The 27736-nt window shown below is 44.8% G+C and overlaps 1 protein-coding gene across 2 annotated transcripts in view; it reads left to right on the top strand.

Annotated features, from left to right (window-relative positions):
• The window catches only part of itga11b (integrin, alpha 11b), an 89376-nt gene that overhangs the window by 46644 nt on the left and 14996 nt on the right, over positions 1-27736 (top strand). For both annotated transcript variants that reach the window (XM_029668652.2, XM_029668653.2), the window contains 16 exons: positions 411-520; positions 945-1036; positions 1141-1255; positions 1366-1493; positions 2276-2424; positions 2677-2821; positions 3102-3267; positions 3607-3677; positions 14978-15122; positions 15740-15888; positions 16784-16927; positions 17691-17894; positions 18034-18164; positions 18270-18433; positions 25446-25588; positions 25835-25945. In XM_029668652.2, the coding sequence (XP_029524512.2) occupies positions 411-520; positions 945-1036; positions 1141-1255; positions 1366-1493; positions 2276-2424; positions 2677-2821; positions 3102-3267; positions 3607-3677; positions 14978-15122; positions 15740-15888; positions 16784-16927; positions 17691-17894; positions 18034-18164; positions 18270-18433; positions 25446-25588; positions 25835-25945 (2167 nt within the window). The remainder of the gene's footprint in view (positions 1-410; positions 521-944; positions 1037-1140; positions 1256-1365; positions 1494-2275; positions 2425-2676; positions 2822-3101; positions 3268-3606; positions 3678-14977; positions 15123-15739; positions 15889-16783; positions 16928-17690; positions 17895-18033; positions 18165-18269; positions 18434-25445; positions 25589-25834; positions 25946-27736) is intronic.

Raw genomic sequence — 27736 nt, 5'->3', positions numbered from 1 at the left:
CTGTTTTTGTACCAGTACATTCCAGTACACGGAGCCATCTTAGAATTGATGATAAAGCATGACCAGCTAGACCATGCTGGACCAGTGAAGGGCGGTCAACAGTGTCCTAAACACAGTGAAGGCGGGTCACCAGTGCCCAAAACACAGCGAAGGCTGGTCACCTGAAAACCAGCATAACCAGCCAGACCATGCTGGTCAGAGCAGCTGGACCAGCTTGACCATACTGATCAGACCAGCTTTACCAGCATCTGTCCAGAACTGACCAGCATAGACCAGTAAGGACCAGAAAATACCAGCATTGACCATCTTGAAATGGTGATGGTCTATGCTGTTTTTTCAGCAGGGTATTCTCTCTTTTTGATGTAGAAATGAAGATCAGTCCTCATCCTTTGCTGTTTTTGTCATTCCAGGCTACTAGTTGGAGCTCCCTTTGAAACCAGTGGCCAACACCAGACAGGCGATATATACAAATGCCCGATGGACACCAGTCCCAGCACCAACTGCACTAGACTCAACCTAGGTATGGCTGAATGAGATAGATAGATTCCATACGGAACTGTTCTCCCTCCAAATCACAGCACACCTTCGCATACTTTGAAGAATATGCTTCCCTCCAGAAGCTGGCTCTCCGACCAGGTGTTCAGTTGGATTAGAAACACCTGGCAGGATTGTGTGCTGTAGATTGAGATCTCACATTGTTGACTCAAGTCCAACTCATGCAGAGGAAACTCTACACCCTGTTATGCCCAGTGGGAGTTATGCATGATGGACAGTTACAGTATGAATTACCCATATAGGCCACCCGATGATGCATTAAACATAGTATCGTAGCATCAGCTTGACTGTGATTTCATTGATATTGTTGAATTTGTCTAATGTTGTGGTTCATTCAATGCAATTTTTTAAATTTTGTTTCTTTGTCTGCTTTCATTAATTCCTTCAAGGAAAGGTATCCCTGAACAATGTGTCAGAGCGCAAGGACAAAATGAGGCTGGGCATGACACTGACCTCCAACCCCAAGGACAACAGCTTTGTGGTGGGTGTCAATTGATCTTGACTGTTGAAAATATTAAATTGAGATTTACTGTGGTCTGTGTTTAACCCAATTGAAGGTGGTTCATCAATGGCTTTGTGTTCCAGACCTGTGGTCCTCTGTGGTCGTACGAATGTGGAAGCTCCTACTACAGCACAGGCATCTGCTCCAGGGTTAACGAAAGCTTCAAGTTCTCCAAAACCATCTCGCCAGCCTTTCAGAGTAAAAAAAATATACTCTCACAATCTACAATTCACTCACATACACCTCATAAGACAATGGCTTCCCAGAGTTACTCACTGTTACAGACCGTTTCCAATTGCTTCTTCCAGGGTGCGAGACCTACATGGACATAATGATTGTCCTGGACGGGTCCAACTCCATCTACCCCTGGTATGAGGTGCAGGACTTCCTCATCAACATTCTGCAGAAGTTCTACATTGGGCCAGGTCAGATCCAGGTGTGTTATCTGAGATTCTGATCTGATTCTGATAGACAAGTATGTGTACCTGAATGTGTATTATTCTGTGGCCAGTGAGTGTATATAGTCATGTCCAAAATTATGGTGTACCTTCCAGCAAGACAATAACCCCAAGTACACATCAATATCCACAAAGAAATGGTTAATTGACCAAAAAATCTAAATATTTGCAATGGCCATCTTAGTCTCCGAACCCCATTGAAAACCTGTGGTTTGAATTGAAGAGGGCAGTCTGTAAGCACAGAAGAAGGATATCAAGGATCTGGAAAGATTCTGTTTGGAGGAATGGTCTGAGATCTTCCCAGTGTGTTCTCCAATCTCATAAAATATTTTAGAAAAAGGCTCAGTGTCGTTATCCTCGCAAGGGCAGGGTGCTGGAGAATTGAAAACAGAGGTGCAAATAAACAGGGGCCCCTATTTCTTTTATGACTTGTTAAACAAAATCTTTTTCTCTGAGCAATTTTTTTGTATAAAATAATTTTCACACAAAAATGTGCATACAATATAGCTCAACATTTGTATTATTTATTTCATATAGTCTTTTTTGCTCATCTTTATAAAGGATGCCAATAACTGTGGACCTGACTGCATGTGTGCGAGCCAGTATCTCTACGTTCTGTGTGGAAGTTGTACCTATAGGCACAGACCTAGGATCATCTTTATCTTCCTCAAATCCTAACGTTGACCATCAATGTGGAAAATACTATGCTGCCTTTAGATCAGCACCCAGGGGCAAGTGAATCACACTCCTATCTCTACAGGTTGGAGTGGTGCAGTATGGGTCGAGGGTGGTCCATGAGTTCACCCTGAATGACTTTCGCTCTGTGGAGGAGGTGGTAGAAGCAGCCAAGACCATCGACCAACGGGGAGGGGAGGAGACACGCACGGCCCTGGGCATCAATGTGGCACGGTATGGAGAGCTGCTGAGCACTGGTCATAACTCTCACCCTAATCCCACGTTTCTCAGTATCATTTTCCATAGTAGTGCCTTTCGAAACAGGGGGTAAAATAAAGCACTTTGTTGCTGAATTGGTTGCGCAGTGTGTTGAGGTAAAGTTGCTAATGCTGTTTATCCATAATGATTGATTGGCTAACTAACCGATAGTTACTCATAACGGTTAATGAGTTGACTGAAAGAAAAAAAAACTGTATTCGCTCAAAGGACGGAGGGATTTAAACGGGGAGGTCGGAAAGGGGCTAAGAAAGTGATGCTCGTGATCACGGATGGTGAATCCCACGACAGCCCTGACCTGCAGAAGGCCATGGAGGACACTGAGGCGGACAACATCACCATGTATGCCATCGCTGTGAGTCAGTCTGTCCCTTTTTATATTCCCCTGGGAACACTGTAATCCCATTCTCTGTTCCTTCTGCCACGTCTTGGTCTATCACTTACATGTTATACCGTTTCCATATCCATATCCTGTGCTTGAATTGATATTCTCTATTTTTTTAGAGCATCTGCCTACTATTCTATCAATGTTCTATAGCATTTATCAGATCATGTGCCTAGTATTCTTTTGACGTTCTAATGGTATTTCCTATATCCTCTGTTTGGTATTGACATTGCATGTTATGTACCACCAGGTATTGGGCTACTACAATCGGCGCGGGATAAACCCAGAGGCCTTCTTGAAAGAGATCAAATATATCGCCAGCGATCCTGACGACAAACACTTCTTCAATGTGACTGATGAGTCGGCGCTAAAGGACATAGTGGACGCCCTGGGAGAGAGGATCTTCAGTCTCGAGGGTATTTTCCTTTAATGACCCTTTAGTTTCATCAAGTGTTCAAGGGATTGTAATCTCAGAAACACCCAGAAATACATCTTGCATGTGTTAGCTAGGCTAGCTAGCTGCATTTACTTCTGGGGGTGGACGTGTCTGAATTTGAACAACGTTTAACATTCTGCAACAGATGTTCATTTTTTTTAAAAATTTTTAATGAAAATCTGTCTCTAGAGATGAACGGAATTGTGAAGTTTATAATGGTGGCAATATAGAACAATTCTGGAGGACTCCATTGTAGCAGACTGCGATGATCATTCTAATGAAGTGTGTAGACTAGCTGTCACTTCACTGTTCTCCACAGGAGTGAACCCTAACGGGACGGGGTTCGGTCTGCAGATGTCTCAGGCAGGCTTCTCATCACACATAGTGGAGGTGAGTCTGAAATAAGTCACCACATGAGTCTAACCTGGGATCTGGTTTTATACTCACTGACTCTCCCTCTCACACTTTATTGGAATAGGCAAGTAGTTTTACAGGTTCTTCCTTCCAAAAAGGTGGAGTGTTTTTTTTTCAAGGTGGGTATAGGGCTGTTACAGTGATGGTATGAACACACCTGCGGTCACTACTCATGACCGCAGTCAAATTCCACGTGACTGTTGAGTCACGGTAACTAGGCTATCAATTACACAGCAAACTAGCAGCATACTGTATATTTAGCTATCTAAGTAATGCATTTTGAGTTTCCACTTACTGAGCTGGTGAATTAGCCCAGATACATATTTTATATATTTTACCAATAAGATGTCCCTTCTGTTGGTGCATGCAAATACGAGTGCACATGTCATTTCAATAAAATCAAATAAATCTTATTCATAATGAATTAATGGTGCATGTTGGGAGCAGGTAATTTTCCCAACACACTTATTCGTATTTCATCAACACTGTCCAGTACATGCATATTAAGTTTATAATATCGTTCAGATTAATATAATGATTATTTAATGTGATGTATAATGACATAGGGTAAAGAAAACTACATCTACCATAGCACCCTCTTGAACTGATGCATATTTTCCTGCTTTCTTTAGCGCTGAGTGGACTCAGGTTTTAAATGTCCATTTGTTAAGTTAGAACGCAGGTGAAATCTATTAAAACACAGATTTTTGGAGGATCTGAGATTTGAACATTTAGATCTGATCTGAATGATGAGGATAAATTGTGATGGGAATTAGAGGTCCCGTTAAGAAATGGTCCCAGGGCTTCCCACCCGGACCTGATATACACTTTACAGTGCATTGGGAAACTATTCAGACCTCTTGACTTTTTCCAAATTTCCTTACGTTACAGCCTCAGGTGCTTGTATTGAATTGCTCTATATTATGCTACTACTATTTTATCTGAACGTTGTGATATACAGTACCAGTCAAAAGTTTCGACACATCTTAATCCCAAAAGTGATTAAATAGTTTTTTTCCCCTCATGAAACTACACACAATACCCCATAATGACGAAGCAAAAACTGTTTTTTAGAAAGTTTTGCAAAACAGAAATATCACGTTTACATAAGTATTCAGACCCTTTAGTCAGTACTTTGATGAAAAACATTTGGCAGGGGATTCCCGAGTGGCGCAGCAGTCTAAGAAACAATCACCCACAAAATACCCAAAGAATATGGCTGCCTAAATATGGCTCCCAATCAGAGACAACGATAAACACCTGCCTCTGATTGAGAACCAATCCAGGCAACCATAGACTTACCTAGACACCTAAAATAACACAACCCCATAAATCTACAAAAACCCCTAGACAAGACAAAACACATAAATCACCCATGTCACACCCTGGCCTAACCAAAATAATAAAGAAAACAAAGTTAACTAAGGCCAGGGCGTGACAGTACCCCCCCAAAGGTGCGGACTCCCGGCCGCACACCTAAACCCATAGGGGAGGGTCTGGGTGGGCGTCTGTCCACGGTGGCGGCTCTGGCGCGGGACGTGGAACCCACTGCACCATAGTCTTTGTCCGCTTTAGTCTCTTCCTAGGAACGGCGACCCTCGCCGCCGACCTAGGATTGGCAACCCTATTAAATGGCCCCACTGGACTGAAAGGCAGCTCCGGACTGAGGTAGCTCAGGACTGAGGGGTAGCACAGGGCTGAGGGGTAGCTCAGGACTGAGGGGTAGCTCAGGCTGGTTGACAGCTCTGGCAGCTTCTGGCTGAATGGCGGCTCTGGCAGATCCTGGCTGAATGGCGGCTCTGGCGGATCCTGGCTGAATGACGGCTCTGGCGGATCCTGGCTGACTGGCGGCTCTGGCGGATCCTGGCTGACTGGCGGCTCCTGGCTGACTGGCGGCTCTGGCAGATCCTGGCTGACTGGCGGCTCTGGCAGATCCTGGCTGACTGGCGGCTCTGGCAGATCCTGGCTGACTGGCGGCTCTGGAAGATCCTGGCTGACTGGCGGCTCTGGAAGATCCTGGCTGACTGGTGGCTCTGGAAGATCCTGGCCGACTGGCGGCTCTGGAAGATCCTGGCTGACTGGCGGCTTATGACAGACGGGAGACTCTGGCGGCTCATGACTGACGGGATACTCTGGCGGCTCTGGACAGACGGGAGACTCTGGCGGCTCTGGACAGACGGGAGACCCTGGCGGCTCTGGACAGATGGGAGACTCTGGCGGCTCTGGACAGACGGGAGACTCTGGCGGCTCTGGACAGACGGGAGACCCTGGCGGCTCTGGGCAGACGGGAGACCCTGGCGGCTCTGGACAGACGGGAGACCCTGACGGCTCTGGACAGACGGGAGACCCTGGCGGCTCTGGGCAGATGGGAGACTCTGGCGGCTCTGGGCAGACGGGAGACTCTGGCGGCTCTGGACAGATGGGAGACTCTGGTGGCTCTGGACAGACGGGAGACTCTGGCGGCTCTGGGCCGTGCAGGCGAACCGGGGACACCATGCGTAAGGCTGGTGCCATGTACGCCGGCCCAAGGAGACGCACTGGAGACCAGATGTGTAGAGCCGGCTTCATGGCACTTGGCTCGATGCCCACTCTAGCCCGGCCGATACGAGGAGCTGGTACGTAGCGCACCGGGCTATGCACCCGCACTGGGGACACCGTGCGCTCCACAGCATAACACGGTGCCTGCCTGGTCTCTCTCGCTCTCCGGTAAGCACAGGAAGTTGGAGCAGGTCTCCTACCTGGCTTCGCCACACTTCCTGTGTGCCCCCTCCCAAGAAATGTTTGGGGCTGACACTCGGGCTTCCAGCCCTGCTTCCGTGCTGCCTCTTCAAACCGCCACCTCTCCGCTTTGGCTGCCTCCAGCTCTGCCTTGGGGCGGCGATATTCCCCCGGCTGTGTCCAGGGTCCATCACCGTCCAACTCGTCCTCCCATGTCCATTCCTCCTTGCACTGCTCCTGCTGCCGCTTCTCCTGCTGCACCTTGGGGCGACGACACTCCCCTGGCTTTGCCGAGGGTCCTCTCCCGTCGAGGATTTCCTCCCACGTCCAGAAGTCCTGATTGCGCTGCTCCTGCTGGCGCTGCCTGTCACCACGCCGCTTGGTCCTGTTGTGGTGGGTGATTCTGTCACGGCAGATTTCCTCCTCTTCCTCTGAAGAGGTGAAACAAGGATCGGACCAATACGCAGCGTGGTAAGTGTCCATGGTTTTAGGAAAACTCAACATGAACATAAATACAAAAAACAATAAACGTGAACTAACCAAAACAGTCCAGTGTGGCACAAACACTGACACAGGAAACAATCACCCACAAAATACCCAAAGAATATGGCTGCCTAAATATGGCTCCCAATCAGAGACAACGATAAACACCTGCCTCTGATTGAGAACCAATCCAGGCAACCATAAATCCAGGCAACCAGGCAACCAATCCAGGCAACCAGGCAACCTAGACACCTAAAAGAACACAACCCCATAAATCTACAAAAAAAACCTAGACAAGAATAAACACATAAATCACCCATGTCACACCCTGGCCTAACCAAAATAATAAAGAAAACAAAGATAACTAAGGCCAGGGCGTGACATTAGGCTATAACTAGCAATGCAAATGGCTCTGAGATATGACTAATATTACTACAAAGACTATACACGTAACGTCAGCTAGCTAACAGTACGCTTTAACTTTCCCATTGTTCCTCGACTGTAGTGTACAATAAACCATGTTCTAGTTCTGAGTCTCTACTTTTATCCAACAATGTCAAATTTTGCTACATAAGATCGAATCAAGTCGGTCAGTCACATATTACTGAGTACCACTGTCCATATTTTCAAGCATAGTCGTGGCTGCATCATGTAATGGGTATGATTGTAATTGTTTGGGATTGGGGAGTTTCTCAGGATAAAAAGGAAATGGAATGAAGCTAAGCACAGATGAAAACCTGGTTGTCTGCTTTCCACCAGACACTGGATAATGAATTCACCTTGCAGCAGGACAATTACCTAAAACACAAGGCCAAATCTACACTGGAGTTGCTTACCAAGAAGACAGTGAATGTTCCTGAGTTACAGGGTTACAGTTTTTAAATCTACTTGGAAATGTATAGCAAGACTTTTAAGTGGTTGTCTAGCAACGATCAACAACCAATTTGACAGAGCTTGAATAATTTTGAAAAGAATGATGAGCAAATGTTGCATAATCCAGATGTGGAAAGCTCTTAGAGACTAATCCAGAAAGACTCACAGCTGTAATCGCTGCCAAAGGTGCTTCTACAAAGTAAGGACTTATGACTTAAATACTTATGTAAATTAAATATTTCTGTATTTAATTTTCAATAAATTAGCAAAAATGTCTAAAAACATGTTTTCACTTTGTCATTATGGGGTGTTGTGTGTTGATGGGGGAGAATGTATTTTGTATCCATTTTGAATTCAGGGTGTAACAACAATATGTGGAATAATTCAAGGGGTATGAATACTTTCTGAAGGCACTCTATGTAAATAATATGTACATTTTTCTGCATATGTGTAAGCATACCTCTTGGGCTGTCTGTATCCTCCTGACTTGCGGTTCTTTTTTTTCATGAATATATGGGTAATATATTGAAATGAATGTTAGGCTTTTAGTTATTGCTTGCTTTTCTAAGGTCTAACAACCTTGCCAGCAGTCATGCCAGCTAAGATAGTCAGACAAGCTAGCTACTCGAACTTGCTCTATAGCCTGAAATGGATTATTGACAGCTAGTTATGAAGTTGGGTGTTTGGAAACCTATCTGGCTAGCTAAAGCCAACTTCATAAAATTGCTAGTTGGCTAGTAGTATACAGAGAAACAACAACAACAATCACATTAATCTGTGCCCCCTATTGGCATGACGCCTCTGGTTGGGAGCTGACTGCTGTAGCCTCCCTGACAGATATTCATGCCATGTCCATGTTGCACTGCATCATTTAGGCTACAGTATTTAAAATTATTTGAATACGCCAACAACATCCATTCTATTTTCACCTTCTATAAGTGTTCTGCTGTTCTGACATATGCAACATTGCAGTTGCATTAATGACAAGTAGCCAGGGCTGTGACGGTTCTAAACAGACTCTGGGACAGTTCTTGGGATGCTAGATCCAAAGTTCCTACATCCACTGTAAATCCCCATATTTTGAAATAACGAAACTGATAGAACAAATTAGAAAGTTTAGCTTAAAATGCTGATAAACTATTATTTATTTATTCACATTATAAGCAGCAGTGCGCACACAAGAATAAGCTCACATTTACTAAAATGCAAGTAGCGGGGAAAACACTATTGCTCATCCGACATGCCAATTAACAAAAAAAACAAAAACACTTTTACATGTAGGTGTATGACTTGCACAACATAAAAATACATCCTTTAATAGCCCACATGGGTTTCATGCGTTTTAGTTGTTATTGTCGGCCAATGAAAGTGGCACTGTCTACAGTCAGTGCAAAATGTAATGAAAATGATGGAATTAAGTTAATTAAATGAGAAGGAGTTGGTTACAATGACGAGCAAACATCAATTAGGCTATTCTTTAATCTGCATGGAATTGTTGTAGACAAGAATGGGAAGCTGAGCAAAATAGCCATAAATAGTCTAGGTAACTAGCTAGCTAGCTCGCTGGCTAGCATATCTGGCTATCTTAGCTAGCTTATTTACATCGATTTGTTGCAGTCAGTCATGTGTACTTCCAGATGGGATGATAGATAACCTGTGGAATGTACAACTTTGTCTAACTAGTGTGAGTCTATGTGGCTGGTCTCTCTCCCTCTCTCTTCCTCACTCACTCACTCACTCACCGGCCCCTGTCCACCCACTGTGTGGACCACCATTGTACTGGGGAAGCAACGTTTTGGAACGTTCAGATAGAAATATGCTATGTAGAACAAACATGCATCTCTGACATGCAGAATATGGAATCACGTCAGCTCTATTTTTGGTGTTTCTGTCTGCAACGTTCAAGAACGTTTTCGTACTAAACATGGCCCAGGTGTGAATTGCAAGTAGGGCCATGGGGAGGTTGCATTCCAATGAGTTGTGTCCAGGGCTGAACGGAACCAAATCTGTTGTATTTATACACCGCTTTAAAGATCTCTTGGGAAGACTACATTACCCAGGTGGGAGGTGTATGTTGGTGAAAGATGATGGGTGGTAGATGATGAATGTGAGCTACTTCTAAGGAGCTCATATTATTGTTCATATTAGCATGGACCACGGCACTGTGGATACTGGAGAAAGCATTAACCGTCTCTGGGAAAAATTATATATTCATCAACGCATTGTTGGATTCTAGGCACAGGGGCAATTTGAGAATGAGATGATGATAACGTTGTGGAAAGTATTTTTTGTTGGCGGAGGGAGGGGTGGGGTGGGGGGGACTTTGAGAGGAAAACAGGCAAGAGAGTACAGATGGTTTAGTTGAATGCAGAGCTTGCCAGCTAAACACATGCATACACAGACAGACAGACAGACAGACAGACAGACAGACAGACAGACAGACAGACAGACAGACAGACAGACAGACAGACAGACAGACAGACAGACAGACAGACAGACAGACAGACAGACAGACAGACAGACAGACAGACATTAACACACACAGCATACACATTAACACGGATACACACTGATCAACAAGCTCACACGACACAGACACACCAAATATTTTGAGATTGTCCTATTGTGATGGAATTTATTTGCTCATAGTTTGAAATCCTAATATCTTTAGGGGATTATTAGCTGAAGTCATTTAATATAGTACAAGTAAAAATAATATGGAAAGATTTGTTCAGGTCATTGGTTGTGTTGGCTGACATTGCCGCACTACTGACATGAGTAATTTTGGGTTTTACCTCTTGCATACCAAATCCCAGTCTTCAGGGATCTCTCCAGGTATCAGTTTTATGTATCATCTCACTTTTGTTTGTCTCCTCAATCCTCATTTGTCTCTACGTTGGCCATTTGAATGCTGTTCCCTCATATCAGGGCAGGGAAGCACACTGTCCATATCGCAACTTGTGGCTGTGTCTGAAAACAGTACCCTACCGTTTCATTTTGTTTGTTGTCAGTGACTCTTTGTTAGATTCCCTTCTGTTTGAGCGTCATTTTTGGTTTTCTTGCTAGGGGAACGTAACACTGTCAAATCCTTTCTTCCTCCGTCATCCTTGTTTCCTCAGTCCTTCTCAAAGCTCATTGGAAAAGGATATCCGAGGGAGGTACCTTGGATTCTCTCCTTCAATGCACTTTGAGAAGAATTGAGGAAACAAGAATGGATGAAATAAGGATGTAACCTTTTCAAAAACAGTTGCCTGCAACCCACCTTGAACCTCATATGGCTACTTCCTCCAACCACTTTTCCACACTGGTATGGCCAACACTCAGGTTTTTTCACACTTGGTCCCTTTCAGACAATTTTTGTTAACTCAGTGCAGTTCACTTAATATTGTGTCCAGTGTGAACACTCCAAAGGAACTCAGACCCCTCAAAAGAGTCCCCAAAGCAAACAGGACTGAGAGGTGGTATGAGTTTGGTTCCCTTTAATTCCTTGGTCCGGTTCCCTTTTTTTTAGGGCAACGTGAACACTAAGCCCCCAGGTTCACTTGTCATTATTCCCTCACCACACACTAGAATACTGCAACACCGTTTCACCTGCCATAACCCCTCACATTGGTGCCACAAAAGAGAAGATGATGATGCGCAGGTTCGCAGAAAAAAACGTGTGCTGTTCTTGGATATTGATTAGCGATTGTCAATGATGCACAGAAATGCCAAAATATGTGTGGAGTTTTTAGTTCAGATTATTTGTTTGCAATATGTGATCTATAAAGAGAGCTTCATAAGCTGTTTATTCGCGTGTGGGGTTTGAATGGTGTGAGAAGATAACAACATATTTGATGAGAATCCCAACATGGGATAAAAATCAATTCTAGCCCTTAAAGGGGCAGTAGCCGACATTGGGTGTGCAATTTTCAATTAAAGCATTATTTAATCGGCTGCTGTTCTTCTGCTATTTATCCTGTTAAAGATAATATTTACATGTTAATATTATCTGTTGATTACAATGTTTATGTCTCATCTTTTAACTAAATGCAATCTATTAGCTTCCAAAATGTAAGTAGGTATAAAGAGTATTCAGACCCCTTGACTTTTTCCTCATTTTTTACATTACAGCAATCTACACACAATACCCCATAATGACAAAGTGAAAACAGGTTTTTTGAAATTTTGGCAAATTTATTAAAGACAGAAATACCTTATAAGTATTCAAACCCTTTCCTATGAGACTCAAAATTGAGATCAGGGTCATCCTGTTTCCATTGATCATCCTTGAGATGAACTTGATTGGAGTTCACCTGTGGTAAATTCAATTGATTGGACAGATTTGAAGAAAGGTTAAAAAAAAAGGCCTGCAGCATTGAAGATCTCCAAGAACACAGTGGTCTCCATCATTCTTAAATGGAACAAGTTTGGAACCGCCAAGACTCTTCCTTGAGCTTGCCGCCCAGCCAAACTGAGCAATCGGGGGAGAAGGGCCTTGGTCAGGAAGGTGACCAAGAACCCGATGATCACCCTGACAGAGCTCTAGAGTTCCTCTGTGGAGATGGGAGAACTTTCCAGGAGGACAACCATCTCTGCAGCACCTCACCAATCAGGCCGACAACCATCTCTGCAGCACCTCACCAATCAGGCCTTCATGGTAGAGTGGCCAGATGGAAGCCACTCCTCAGTAAAGGGCACATGACAGCCCGCTTGGAGTTTGCCAAAAGGCACCAAAAGACTCTCAGACCATGAGAAACAAGATTCTCTGGTCTGATGAAACCAAGATTGAACTCTTTGGCCTGAATGCCAAGCGTCACGTCTGTAGGAAACCTGGCTCCATCCCTACGGTGAAGCATGGTGGAGGGTATTTTTTTCAGCGGCAGGGACTGGGAGACTAGTCAGGATCGAGGCAAAGATGAATGGAGCAAAGTACCGAGAGATCCTTGATGAAAACCGTCTCCAAAGCACTCAGGACCTCAGACTGGGGCGAAGATTTACCTTCCAACAGGACAACGACCCTAAGCACACAGCCAAGACAACGAAGGAGTGGCTTCGAACAAGTCTCTGAATGTCCTTGCATGGCCCAGCCAGAGCCCGGACCCGATCGAACATCTCTGGAGAGACCTTAAAATAGATATGCAGCAATACTCCAGAGCTTGAGAGGATCTGCATTGAATAATGGGAAAAACTCCTCAAATACAGGTGTGCCGAGCTTGTAGCATCCTACTCAAGAAGACTTAAGGCTGTAATCGCTGCCAAAGGTGCTTCAACAAAGTACTGAGTAAAGGTTCTGAATACTTATGTAAATGTGATATTTATTTTTATTTTTTATTTTTATAAATTAGCAACAATTGCTAAAATCCTGTTTTTACTTTGTCATTATAGGGCTTTCAATTTTAGAATAGTGCTGTAACCTAATAAAATGTGGAAAAAAGTTAATTGGACTGAATACTTTCCAAAGGCACTGTACAGCTGTCCAATAACACATTCTGATGGAATGGCTTGTCCTGCACAACCCAGAGTGCATTGACTGAATGCTGGAAAAAGATCTGGGTTCCTTTTTAAACATAACAACGTGAATGGAAAGAGGACTCAGACCACAAATATGTGAAGTGAACTGACAAAAGAGTTGAGTCCTCATTCAAAGGCAAGGGCAGTGTGAATACAAAGAGACTAGAGTTATTTAGCTTTATTTTACCCCAGAGTTCACTTTAAAGAGGACTGAGATCGCGTCTTTTAAAGAGGACTGTATGTGAAAACACCCTTTAAGGATATCACAGAAGGGCCAGTAAACCTACTCTCTGTTTGTCTGTACATGTAAATTAGCGAATAAACTATTAGCTAATACCCAAATTCTTAAAATCATAAGTCATGGATAATACTGTATCCATCCCATTGGGAGACTTACTTTACTCCGCAACAGTTGCCATGGCAGCCAGTCAAACTGTCCACGTCGACAGCCTATGACTATGAGTGAGGGAATACTTGGCCATGGCGTATCTTCACAACAGCCCCACTGCTGTCTTGATTTAGCCATGACTGTAGCGTTGGCTGAAATCTGTCCGCTGGCATGGTGTCAGCATTTGAACTTTTATTAGTAAATTCACATGGGCTGTGTATGCGGCACAATTACAACCCTGTAGAACACGGTTTCTCTTGAACACCTTCTTTCTCTCTTCCAAAGGTTAAGGAAGACCGTTGCTATAGTACCGTACATGCGGTCTGCTGAGTATAGTTTGGTGGTCAATGCTAATCTGGTACCAGATCTGTTTGTGCTTTCTTGCCAGCACCTATGGTCATTTTCAAGTCACGTGACCATTGGAGACAGCAAGACACCACAAAACAGATCTGGGATCAGGCGAACTTGAAGTATGGTGACAGTGGTGATAGCTTCACCAGCATCTAAAACAATAATACAAAACAGTATGAGAGTTTGACAGGGCTCTATGAACATTCCCATGCATCATGCAGCCTAACGGAGCATTGCACACACTGCTGGGGATTTGGTCGTTGACCATGATCCCTGTTTTTCTTGCTCTGAGAGATGTGTAGAGATGTGTAACTCACGGTTGAATGACTTTCACCTCTGGACATGACATACTGTACAGTGCATTCACATCTGTGTGTGACGGTGTGTGTATAGTTAATTCAACACCACCTGTGCGTGTTTGTGTGTTTGTTAAATGTACTCACGTGTTTTTATTGTGAACGTTTAGCAATGATGGTGATGCATTCATGTTAGAAAGTGTAACCAAGTCGTTTGTTTCCTTGTTGCCCGGTGCTCTTTTTAAAATTTTGTTTAACCTTTATTTAACTAGGCAAGTCAGTTAAGAACAAATTCTTATTTTCAATGACGGCCTAGGAACAGTGGATTAACTGCCTGTTCAGGGGCAGAACGACAGATTTGTACCTTGTCAGCTCAGGGATTTGAACTTGCATCCTTCCGGTTATTAGTCCAACGCTCTAACCACTTGGCTACCCTGCCATTAGAGAAAAACAGGATAGAGAGTGGAAAATTACCAAAGAATAAATCAACTCACTGAAAGGATTGGACTTACTCAAAAGACAAATGTTCAACCCATTATTTCTCATAAAAGACATATCTGTCCACCATCATCACTCTCTGCTTTGGTACCTCTTTGTACGGTGGCGAAAGAGGTACATTGACCTAATGAGAGATGCGTATTTGGCGAGTGATGTGAAAATGCTTGTTCCTGTAGGATGGCATATTGGTGGGGGCCGTGGGGGCCTATGACTGGAACGGGGCTGTTCTGAAAGAGACACGTCATGGGAAGGTAGTCCCACCCAAGTCCTCCTATCTAGAAGAGTTCCCAGAAGAACTGAAGAACCATGGGGCCTACTTGGGTGAGTGAACTGGATGGGCAGGTAGAATTGTGTAGGTGGATGGGTGGATGGGTGGGTGGATGGACGGACAGATGAATGGATGGATGAATGGATGGATGCATAGACTAATAAATAAAGAGATGAATGGGTGTGTGGATAGATGAATAAATAGATGGATGGATGAATAGTCTGTCTAACATTGCATGCAGTACTATACTATAGTGTGTTTTCTTTTTCTTTTTTGACAATTTAAAAACAATAGACGACTTAACATTTACACACATACATTTTAGCAGACAAGTTCTTTACCTATTCTGTCCGCCTAATTTCTCATCCTTTGAATATCTCCAGTGCTTGTAATACTTTATGCCATATGGCTTCAAATTGTACTATTTTGTTTCACTCTGGAGCCCAAAATTTTCTGTATTTAGATAATAATGCATTTGATTCATTCACTGTCTTAACGATGGAGGGTCATCTTGATTTCCAATTTTTAAGAAAATATTTTTTGAAAATGATTGACAAGGAAAATACAGTTCAACCGATTGGTTATCTCACTGCACACCCATAACTGCACCCTCTCCCATAACTTTTGGACAGTGCCTTCAGAAAGTGTGTCCTTGTGTCCAATGTCCCAGGTTACACAGTAAATTCAGTGGTGTCGGCCAAAGGCAGGCAGCTCTATGTTGCTGGAGCCCCTCGCTTCAACCACACAGGCAAAGTCATCATCTTTACCCTGAGAAACAATGGCAACCTCACCATCCTACACTCACTCAAAGGCCAGCAGGTGAGACACACCAAGAGATATACATGACTAATACAAGGGGGCCAAGGACTGAACATTGGGTAACACCATTACAGGCAGGTGCTTGAGTTGATTTGCTCAAACAAACAAACACACACCAACAAGACAGACCAACACTGACAGTGACACCCACACACACACACACACACACACACACACACACACACACACACACACACACTGGCTCTACGTGTCAAGCTTGTGTGTGCACATGTGTGACACATTGGAGTCTTCGTTACATTATGGTCTAGACTCGGCTGCCCGGTCCAGATGGCCTTTGTCTCATCGGCTCATGTGCTTCTCATCTGTATGCATCCAATCAAAACAGGGTATGCTACTGAGCACAGACGCATCGCCCCGGGCAACAGGCTCCCTGTAAATAAGGTCTAACCACTGTGTCAGACCAGACTGTTGTTTTGGAGAGGGAGGGAGGGAGGAGTAGAGTCCTAGAGTCAGCGCTGCGCATTCCTGAGGGGACATTAGAAATGCAGTACGCCTCTAGGATTAATTACGGCTGCTGTGGTGTTTTCTGAGGTAGCCTGAGGCCACTTGGGCAAGATTTACAGTAAGCTAGTCCGGCTGGGATGTGTTAGGTGGTGCATCCGGTCTCACATGCCTCCCCTTCCCTCTTACACTCCTTCCTTGCTGGTGGGGTATATGGGCTAAAAATACGATTAGGACAATTAAATGGACTTGATATGAATGGGGTTTTCCCCTCACTGGATGCTATGGGCGGTAATTGTACTGTGTTAATTTAACACTTTTCAAATTGTGATATGGTTCGGGCTGTATGTGCATAGATATAAATGAATCACTGTTCTGCACATTTTAGAAGAGCACATATGGCTTGACTCTTTGTCATCTGGTGTGTCTGTAGATTGGGTCATACTACGGGAGTGAGCTAGCTCCTCTGGACATCGATGGGGACGGTGTGACAGACTTCCTCCTGGTGGCAGCGCCCATGTTCTTCAGTAAGGGCTGGGAGAGGGGCAAGGTCTACATCTACAGGGTGACTCAGCAGGTGAGAACCAGGAGAAGTGAATCGGAGTGTACATGAACACTATATATGCACAAGTATGTGGACACCCCTTCAAAATAGTGGATTTAGCTATTTCAGCCACACCTGTTGCTGACAGTTGTATAAAATCGAGCACACAGCCATGCAATCTCTATAGACAAAGATTGTCAGTAGAATGACCTAACTAAAGAGCTCAGTGACTTTCAGCATGTCACCGCCATAGGATGCCACCTTTCCAACAAGTCAGTTCATCAAATTTCTGCCCTGCTAGAGCTGCCCTGGTCAACTGTAAGTGCTTTTATTGTGAAGTGGAAATCTCTAGGAGCAACAACGACTCAGCCGCGAAGTGGTAGGCCACACAAGCTCACAGAATGCGCAATGCCAAGGGTCGGCTGGAGTGATGTAACGCTCGCTGCCATTGAACTCTGGAGCAGTGGAAATGTGTTCTCTGGAGTGATGAATCACGATTCACCATCAAGTAGTCCGATGGACGAATCTGGGTTTGGCGATGCCAGGAGAATGCTACCTGCCTAATGCATAATGCCGCCTGTAAAGTTTGGTGGAAGAGGAATAATGATCTGGGGATGTTTTTCATGGTTCGGGCTAGGCCCCTTAACGCTACAGCATACAATGACATTCTAAACGATTCTGTGCCTCCAACTTTGTGTCAACAGTTTGGGGAAGGCCCATTCCTGATTCAGCTGTGCACAAAGCAAGGTCAATACAGAAAAGGCTTGTCGAGATTTCTCTCTTTCTCTATCTACAGAACCATTTCCTTTTGGAAGGGACACTTGAGGTCTCCGACCAGTCCCAGAACTCTCGTTTTGGTGGAGCGATGGCCCCTATCCCTGATATGAATGGTGACTCGTACAGTGAGGTAGTGGTGGGAGCTCCTCTAGAGGACGATCACCAGGGGGCCATCTACCTGTTCTACGGCCAGCTCAGTGGCATACAACACAAATACAGACAGGTGAGCTCAGTGGCACACAACCCCTAGTCATGCAGTGGATTATTCAGAACCAATACTAAAAGTATTTTTTGCTGTCTCACTAACTGGCTTTTTCTCCCTCCCTCCCTCCCTCCCTCCCTCCCTTACAACCCCCTCTCAGAGAATTGGAGCAGCAGGCTTCTCTGCTGGTCTGCAGTATTTTGGCCGCAGTGTTCATGGGATGATGGATGTCAATGAAGACGGGTTGGTGGACTTGGCAGTGGGCGCATTAGGTGCAGCAGTACTGATCTGGTTCGTGACACACACTCACCCCAACACACTCCCATACTATTGCAGTCCCATCGTTCACACATAGACACACTGATAATGTCCCTTATGCCCCTTCTCTTCCCTCAGGTCTCGCAGTGTGGTGCGCATCCAAGGAAAAATCACTTTTGAACCGGAAAAGATCAACACCTTCAACAAGGACTGTCGCAGGGGAGGCAAGGACGTCACCTGCATGTCTGCCATCGTGTGTATCAGTCTGGATGCCAGGACTCGGATGCAGAGCCATGGAGTGGGTGTGTTTGGTCTAGTTGGGCATTATTACTGAATTACAAGGGTTGGAATGAGCGTGTGTGTGGCGTGTTAGTGCGTACATGTGGTTTCATGTAGATCTTGGTTGGGACTCCTAACTATGGGTTCATTGAGCTTTCTGACTAGATTCTGACTGCTTATTGCAGTAACGATTTGGGTGCACAATGAGACCAACAAAACCTCAAGTACCTCAGAGCAGAGCTGTTTACATAAAGATCCCCTTGTTCTCACTCCATTGCACTCAGGATTTTTTATGTGATGTGATTTGATTTGGATCTCTTTTAGTCCTCATTTGGACTAATCCTCCAAGACTAGTAACCACTCCTCTCAAATCAAAATGCCATAATAAAAACAACAATGCGGTTTGCATTTATACAGTGCAGCACTTTTCACTTTTACGTTGTACGTGCAAAACTCACCCCAATGTCCCACAAATGTGTGGCTCCAAAATAGGACCTACATTTCTGCCAGCATGCAACTTCCCTATCGAGGTGTTTTGGTAGTTCCCTTATGCACTACGCTTTCTGAGCACTTACTATATAGTCAAATCTATCCTGCCCTCTACCCATAGTGACAATAGTGGTAGGTGGATGGTTTGTCAAGATCTGCAATAGGTTAACTAGCAATCATACCACACGTAAAATTATTCAAATCTGCACCAATTTTCCATATAAATCCACAAGAACATAGAGGAATAGCTGATAGGCAGTGGAGAGGCCAGGTGTGTCATTGCACATGAAAGAACAGTCAAGACATGAGACACGCAGCTCAAAAAGCTCCCCTATTGATCTTGTTTAGGCCATATAAATTACATTTACTGTATAATTGATTCCCCTCTTCACATTTCTCAAAATAGTAAAAAATAAAATAGTGAGTAAATTTCATTAACATGAATCACTTATTTTTAAATTATTATTTTAGACTAATTGAATGATGTGCTTCACCATTGCAGTAGTTGGGGTTCGGTTAAAATGCGATGATTTGAATCATGGGAATCAAAATAATAATTTGTGAATCGCAAACAGTAAAAGTATTTTTTTTTGCTGTAGCCTTCCTTTCAAATTGTGTCCCTGCAAAATTCATTTTGTACAGTAGATACTTTAAATGGATTTGGACATTCAATTTATGTAAGGGGTGCGTACTGGCGGTAGAGAAGTCAGGCGCAGGAGAGCAAAATAATAAATAATATTAATTATAAATAATAATAAAAACCACCGGAAAACAGAACAATCAATAAATGGGTACAAAACCCAACGCACACCAGACATAACGTGCAGAGAGCACAGCTCCTATCCCAGCCTCAGACACGTCCACCTCCACTATGAAGGCCAAAGAAGGATCCGGATGGGCCAGCACGTGAGCCGAGGTAAACAGAGCCCTCAGGTGACCAAAAGCCCTGTCCACCTCAGCCGACCACTAACCTCCGGTAGTTGGCAAACCCTAAGAACCGCTGCACCTCCTTTACAGTGGTGGCTGAAATGCGGTCACTCTCCAGCTCCACTCTTGAGGTGGAAATGCGGTACCCTCTGAAGGAGACAGACTGCTGGAAGAACAGGCACTTCTCAGCCTTGAAGTACAGGTCATGCTACAACAGGCGACCAAGCACCCTGCGCACCAGGGACACATGCTGGGCGAGTGTAGCGGAGAATATCAGAATGTCATCAATATACATCACTACACCCTGCCCTTGCAGGTCCCTGAACATCTTGTCTACAAAGGCCTGGAAGACTGATGGCGCATTCATCAACTCGTACGGCATGACGAGGTACTCATAGTGCCCTGAGGTGGTACTGAAAGCCGTTTTCCACTCGTCTCCCTCCTGGATACGCACCAGGTTGTAAGCGCTCCTGAGATCTAGTTTGGTGAAGAAGCGCCCTGTGCATTGACTCAATCGTTGTGACTATGAACGGTAGCGGGTAACTATACCTCACCGTGATCTGATTCAGACCCCGATAGTCAATACACGGGCGCAGACCTCCCTCCTTCTTCTTCACAAAAAAGAAACTTGAGGAGGCAGTTGAAGTGGAGGACCGAATGTACCCCTGACGCAGGGATTCGGAGACATATGATTCCATAGCCTCAGTCTCCACCTGTGAGAGGGGATACACGTGACTCCTGGGAAGTGCAGCGTCTTCCAGGAGATTTATCGCACAATTGCCCGTCAATTTTGAGAGCCAAATCAGCATATTCAGGGGGAATGCGCAAGGTGGAGACCTGGTCTGGACTTTCCACCATAGTAGCACCAACGGAAACTCCTAAACACCTCCCCGAGCACTCTCGCGACCACCCTGTGAGAGCCCTCTGTGGCCAAGAAACAGTGAGGTCATGACAAGCTAACCAGGGTAGGCCTAGCACCACGGGAAACGCAGGAGAGTCAATAAGGAAGAGACTAATTCACTCCTTGTTACCCTGCGTCACCATGCCCAGAGGAGTGGTGGCCTCCCTGATCAACCCTGATCCTAATGGTCAACTATCTAAGGCGTGAACGGGGAAGGGCACAGCCACGGGAACAATGGGGATCCCAATACTATGGGCGAACGATCTATCTATAAAATTCCCAGCCGCGCCTGAATCGACGAGCGCCGTATGCTGGGAATGCAGGGAAAACTGTGACATACACAAACATAAGTGCAACACAGGGCTCTGGGTGAGAATGGTGCCGGCTCACCTGGGGTGACGCCAGAGCGCCCTGCCTGCTGCCTCGATACCCAGGCGAACCAACCCGCATCGAACGGCAGTGTGACCTCTGCGGCCACAGATGGTGCACGAGCTGGAACCTCCTCCGGTCTCCCTGCGCACCGCCCCCTCCCAGCTCCATGGGTATCGGAGAGGGGGTACAGGGAATGGAACCAACAGACCCCGATCTGAACGTCCGCGGGTAGCCAGCAGGTTATCCAGCCGGATGGACAGGTCCACCAACTGGTCGAACGTGATGGTGGTGTCTCTGGTCGATCAGGGCCCTGTCGTTCCATCCCGCCCAGGAAGCCAGGGATCGAAACTCCAGCGTGAACTCCTGGACGCTCCTCGTCCCCTGCCTCAGATGGAAGAGGCGTTCACCCGCTGCTCTACCCTCGGGCGGGTGGTCGAAGACTGAACTCCTCAAACTGGTCTAACGCTGCATTTCCCTCTCTCCATACGGCGTGGGCCCACTCCAGGGCTTTCCCAGTGAGGCAGGAGATGAGGGCGGACACCCTCTCAAGGCGGAAGGAGCCGGGTGGACGGTTGCCAGGTATAAGTCCAGCTGCAAGAAGAACCCGTGACAGTTCGCAGCCGTCTCATCGTATTCCTGGGGAAAGGAGAGACAAATCCCACTGGGACTAGGAGAAGGAGGGGAGCGTAGTGGAGACCCCGGCTGTGCTGGTGGAGGTCCATTGTCTGGACAACGCGGTCCATGGCGGTGCCAAGATGGTGGAGCATTGCTGCGTGCTCCCGGACGCGCTCCTCCATCCCTATACCCGGGCTACCTGCTCCTGCTGACTCCATAAGTTTGGTCCAGAATTCTCTAAGGGGTGCGTACTGGCGGCAGAGAAGTCAGGCACAGGAGAGCAAAAACTGTTTAATAATAAAAACCACCGGAAAACAGAGCAATCAATAAATGGGCACAAACCCGACGCACGCCAGACATAACTTGCACAAACACTTACAATAAACAATTCTGTCAAGGACATGGGGGGGAACAGAGGGTTAAATATACAACATGTAATGATGGAATTGAAGCCAGGTGTGTGGGAAGACAAGACAAAACAAATGGAAAATGAAAGGTGGATTGGCGATGGCTAGAAGACCGGTGAAGTCGACCTCCGAATGTCGCCCGAACTAGGAGAGGGACCGACTTTGGAGGAAGTCGTGACATTTATGGGACATTTCAACTCAATAGATGCTAGTAATCAGCCTGAAGTAAACACTCCTAAAGGTAAGGTATAGTATATATAGTATATATATACAGTATCGGGTGCACATTTGTTTTGCATACTCTGTCAGGGGCGTCATTCACCCCCCAAAATCTAAAGGGACATAAAGTATGTGAGAATGTTTGCGGGGTGGTCTTTTGGGAATTTTTGCATTTTTCAAATACCTGAAACAGTTTTTCCTGCAATTTAGAGTCATAATGATAGTTGATTATATGTAAAGAAATACATTTAAAAAATACAAAATACAAAATAAAAAAGTATATTTTCTTGCATATCAAAGCATATCTCTTGAGCTGTCTGTATCCTCCTGACTGCTGGTTCTTTTTTTTTAAAGAAACAAAATATGCTTCTCTGCATCTCCGCTCAAATCTGTGTAAAAGATTAAAAGTAAATTACATTCAGTACATTTAGTTATTGCTTGCTTTTCTAAAGTCTACTAACACTACCAGCAAGCATCCCAGCTAAGATAAACAAGCTAGCTACTCTAACGTTATTAATAGCCTGCAATTGCTTCTTGGTAGCTAGTTATGAGTTATGAGATTGGGAGATTGGGAACCTCAAATTGGCTAAGGCCAACTTCATAAAATGACTAGGTGACTAGTAGTATTACAGAGGAACATCCAAATGTAAATAAAATAAAGAAATAATAAAATAAAGAAATGGACAAATCTGTGCCCCCTATGGGCATGATGCCTCTGTACTCTGCCATCACAAATGTACTGTGACTAAAACTCAGCTGGGACATGCTTTCAATGGTGCTCTCCAACACCTGACACCAATATAGTGAAGGGGGGTACCCTGACTTGGATTCAAACCCTGGTCCCTGTGACTGTCATTCCAAAACCATTAAACTGTCACAATCCTCGCAATATGAGCCATGACACAATTCCTACCTAATGGGTTAACCCTATTGGCACAATGCATAGGGTGTTTGCCTTTCATGCCAGTGACCTGATTTCATTTCCTTGTCCTGCTGTTTGTCACGCAGTGTCAGAAGTGGGAATACCAAAAGGCTAAAATCTCTTGGTGAGGTTGTTAGGTGTTGTACAAATGTTGTTTAGTGTTATTACAAGGGGTACAACTTTTTGAAATGTTTTATTATGATATGTTTTTTCGCTGGCTCGCCTCACTTTAAAAAAATATCCTACAATATACAATTCATTAAATTTGTATGGCCTTGGGGACAATATAATTATGCTATCTAGACTAGCCTACAACACCACAATGCAATGAATATTTGCATTATTGTTTTCAAGTGAGTACAATTGACTTCAGTGACGCAAACCTTGACATCAAACCTAAAGCTTCAATATAGCCTAAATGTTTGTCATTTAACTTTTTAAATGTATTACCTTTTATGTGTGGCATTTAACACAACCAGTCACAATGTTTCTATCTGCTTAGGCTACTTCAAAAGTCTCCCGTATGATACCTGCACACATTCATCCACTCCACTCTAATATAATTCCAGCCCTCCCGAACTGCGCACCGTTCATTTGAGGAATGGAACGAGACATCCTTTACAAAACACCAAAAAGTTTCATGACATTCGGAGATTGTCAAGCCAAGCCTTCGATACTGAGTAGGGAGGGGTGTATTTTTCTGTTTGTCGAGATTGACATACTGTATTCTACTTGATTGTGATGTTGAAAACGCAAACCATGGTGAAGCACTCAGTCAGTAATCGGTAAGCAGTTTTGCATTGCTTATTGGCTGGAAACTTTGTTGCAAATATTGTATATAATTAAGCCGTGATATACCCGTGATATACCACGGCTGTCAGCCAATCAGCATTCAGGGCTCAAACCACCTAGTTTATAGTTATAAATATAGCATAAATATTTAAAAAATCAGATTTCACCCTAGCCGATCATTGTCTGCAGCCGGCTCTGATCTTAGTGTAATGAGACAGGCAGGGAGAGTGCGCTTGTCAGTGGAGGTTGGAAAACCATCAACCTTCTGGCCCGTAGACCTGCGTGGGATCGATAAAACAATGCTGAAGTGCTCAAGTCGATATCCATGTTTATTAACACAGGGCTGCTACAGTTATTTTTATTGTGGTGGTAATAATTATTTTAGAGTTAATTTTATGAGGGGGGTGTGCACATTTTTTTACAGTACAAAGGGAGGGTCACATGACATTTTTTAAAAACCTCCCCAGGGTTAGTGGTTGTTGTTGTGTCTGTGTGTAATTCCTGTCAGATGTGTGGCTAGGGTCAGTGCGTTTTTTCAAGAAAACCTTTTTCCTAATGTCCTAAGCCCAGGGGCTCGGGGGAACTCTTTAAAGTGCATCACTCAGCGGAGCAGAGCCACGGAGAGGGGCTTAAAGTGTGTCGGTCTCTGTCTTCCCTTTCAGTCCTCCCTTTCCCCTCCTTCCCCTAGTCTGGTTTATATCAGACAGAAGAGTGTATGCACGCAGGCACACACACACACACACACACACACACACACACACACACACACACACACACACACACACACACACACACATCTCTACACGCATAGAAGTGGAGCAGCGTATCTCCTGATTTACCTCAGGGTTATAGAGTTGCCTACTTTCAAACCCACTTTTAGATGAAAGCAGAACCTGACAGACACAACATACTGTGCCTCCACTTTTCCCATTCAGCATTCTCCTGTTACCACGACCGCCCATGGTGAGAGGAGAAGCCGGAATGAAAAATATGAAAAAGTCTAGTCTGTGTCCTCATCTCATTCATGTCCACAGATGGAGAGGGAATATTTATTGCCTGCTATGTACAGCTAGCCCTCACTGACATATAATTCAAGCTTAAAATAATCTAAAAGCAGTTGGTGCCAACATGTACAGCCTGTCAACACAGTTTAGTGGACATGAACATTGTCTTCTCATGTGACTGACGGGATTTGTACCTGGGTCTTCTGTGTGCAGCACATCATATTAGCCCGCTAAGCCAAAGCATTGGCTCAGGCTGAGGAGCCAATAAAACTGTTGAGGTCTCAGACAAGGTTTCTCTACCCGTGAGTGTGGTCATCGAAGTAACAGAACCACCACTGTTACACTCACACACACTCTTTATCTCTCTCTCTCTCTGAGTGTGGTTAGGTGTGTGGTACAGGGTGCTGATAGACGAGAGGAGGCACCCTCCCAGAGCATCGCTGGACGACAATGACAGACAACAGCAGTCAAGGAATCTGACACTACAACGCGGGGAGGAGTCCTGTGAACATGTCCACTTCTATGTTCAGGTGAGTGAGCACAGTCTCAGGCTAAGCACCTGCAAGTAAAAGCAGTTCATGTTTTAATTCTGCATAATCTTCATTATTACTGTATACATTTCATTGTACATACATGTTCTGTATTGAAACTAGTTGTGGCAGGAAGTAGACTTTTTACATTCTAGAAATAGAAATTCTAGAATGGAAAAAGAACCCTCAAACTAAGGCAATGGGTAATTACATTTCTACAGTTGACTTTCCACCTTGCTCCAACAGGAAACTGCAGACTACGGCCATCCCATAGTGTTTGTGGTGAAGGTAGGTCTGCAGAGTCCAGACCAAGGCCCGGTGCTGGACCACGGCTGGCCTACTACCTTTAGGACTGAGGTGAGTAATTTAGTTCAGTTACCTTTGCATTCTTGGGTACAGGAACAATTGTGGCCATCTTGAAGCATGTTGGGACAGCAGACTGGGATAGGGAAAGGTGGGTATGTCTGTAAAGACACCAGCCAGCTGGTCTGCGCATGCTCTGAGGACGCGGCTAGGTGTGCCATCTGGGCCAGCAGCCTTGCGAGGGTTAACATGTTTAAATGTCTTACTCACGTCGGTCACGGAGGAGGAGAGCCCACAGTCCTTGGTAGCGGGCTGCATCGGTGGCACTGTATTATCCTCGAAGTGGGCAAAGAAGGTGTTTAGTTTGTCTGGAAGCAAAGCGTTGCTGTCTGCGAAGTGGCTGGTTTTCCTTTTGTAGTCTGTGGTTGTCTGTAGACCCTGCCACATATGTAGGTTTTAATAAGTCACAGTGGGTACAACATCTCATATACACTTCCTTATAAACTTACTCACCGAATCAGCGTATATGTAAATATTATTCTCTGAGGCTACCCGTAACATATCCCAGTCCATGTGATCAAAACTATCTTGAAGCGTGGATTCCGATTGGTTGAATAGTCCTTGGTACGGGTACTTCCTGATTGAGTTTCTGCCTATAGCAAAATGGAGTCATGATCAGATTTGCTGAAAGGAGGGCGGGGGAGGGCCTTGTATGCATCATGGAAGTTAGAGTAACAATGGTTCAGTGCTACAGTCGATATGCTGATAGAATTTAGGTAGCCTTTTCCTCAAATTTGCTTTGTTAAAATCCCCAGCTACAATAAATAAAGGCTAAGGATATATGGTTTCCAGTTTGCATAAAGTCCAGTGAAGTTCCTTGAGGGCCATTGTGGTATCGGTTTGAGGGGGTATATACATGTCTGTGACACTAACCAAAGAGAATTCTCTTGGAAGATAAAACGGTCGGCATTTGATTGTGAAAAGAAAATACCTCAAAGTTTCCTAAGGACTAGAAGCGAGGCAGCCTTCTCAGTCGGCGCCATTGTAACCTTTGTACTGGTGTACTGATTCTGATACATACTTTTGATGAAGAGAGGCATTGTTATTTGACTTTACAGCAATTTATTACACTAAATATCCTACTATCTCTGCAGGACCCTGAACAGCTTTAACCCCCAAGCCACAAGACTGCTAAATAGATAGTTAAATAGTTAACCAAATAGCTACTCGGGCTATTGACGCTTGACCCTTTTTGCACAAACCTTTTGACTCAGCACATACGATGCTGCTACTGTTAACCATCTGTCACTTTATTCCTAAACTCAGCAAAAAAAGAAACGTCCTCTCACTGTCAACTGCATTAATTTTCAGCAAACTTAACATGTGTAAATATTTGAATGATCATAACAAGATTCAAGAACTGAGACATAAACTGATCAAGTTCCACAGGCATGTGACTAACAGAAATGGAATGTGTCTATGAACAAAGGGGGGGATCAAAATTAAAAGAAACGGTCAGTATCTGGTGTGGCCACCAGCTGCATTAAGTACTGCAGTGCTTCTCCTCCTCACGGACTGCACCAGATAGACTGCACCTTCCACCAAGGCACTTGCAAGTTCCCAGACATTTCTGGGGGAATGGCCCTAGCCCTCACCCTCAGATCCAACAGGTCCCAGACGTGCTCAATGGGATTGACATCCGGGCTCTTCGCTGGCCATGGCAGAACACTGACATTCCTGTCTTGCAGGAAATCACGCACAGAATTAGCAGTATGGTGGCATTGTCATGCTGGAGGGTCATGTCAGGATGAGCCTGCAGGAAGGGTACCACATAAGGGAGGAGGA

This window comes from Oncorhynchus nerka, linkage group LG9a (genome assembly GCF_034236695.1).
Source record: "Oncorhynchus nerka isolate Pitt River linkage group LG9a, Oner_Uvic_2.0, whole genome shotgun sequence".
Classification (NCBI taxonomy): domain Eukaryota; kingdom Metazoa; phylum Chordata; class Actinopteri; order Salmoniformes; family Salmonidae; genus Oncorhynchus; species Oncorhynchus nerka.
Note: the sequence above shows the minus strand (reverse complement) of the source record. Positions and strands in the feature narration are given on the sequence as shown.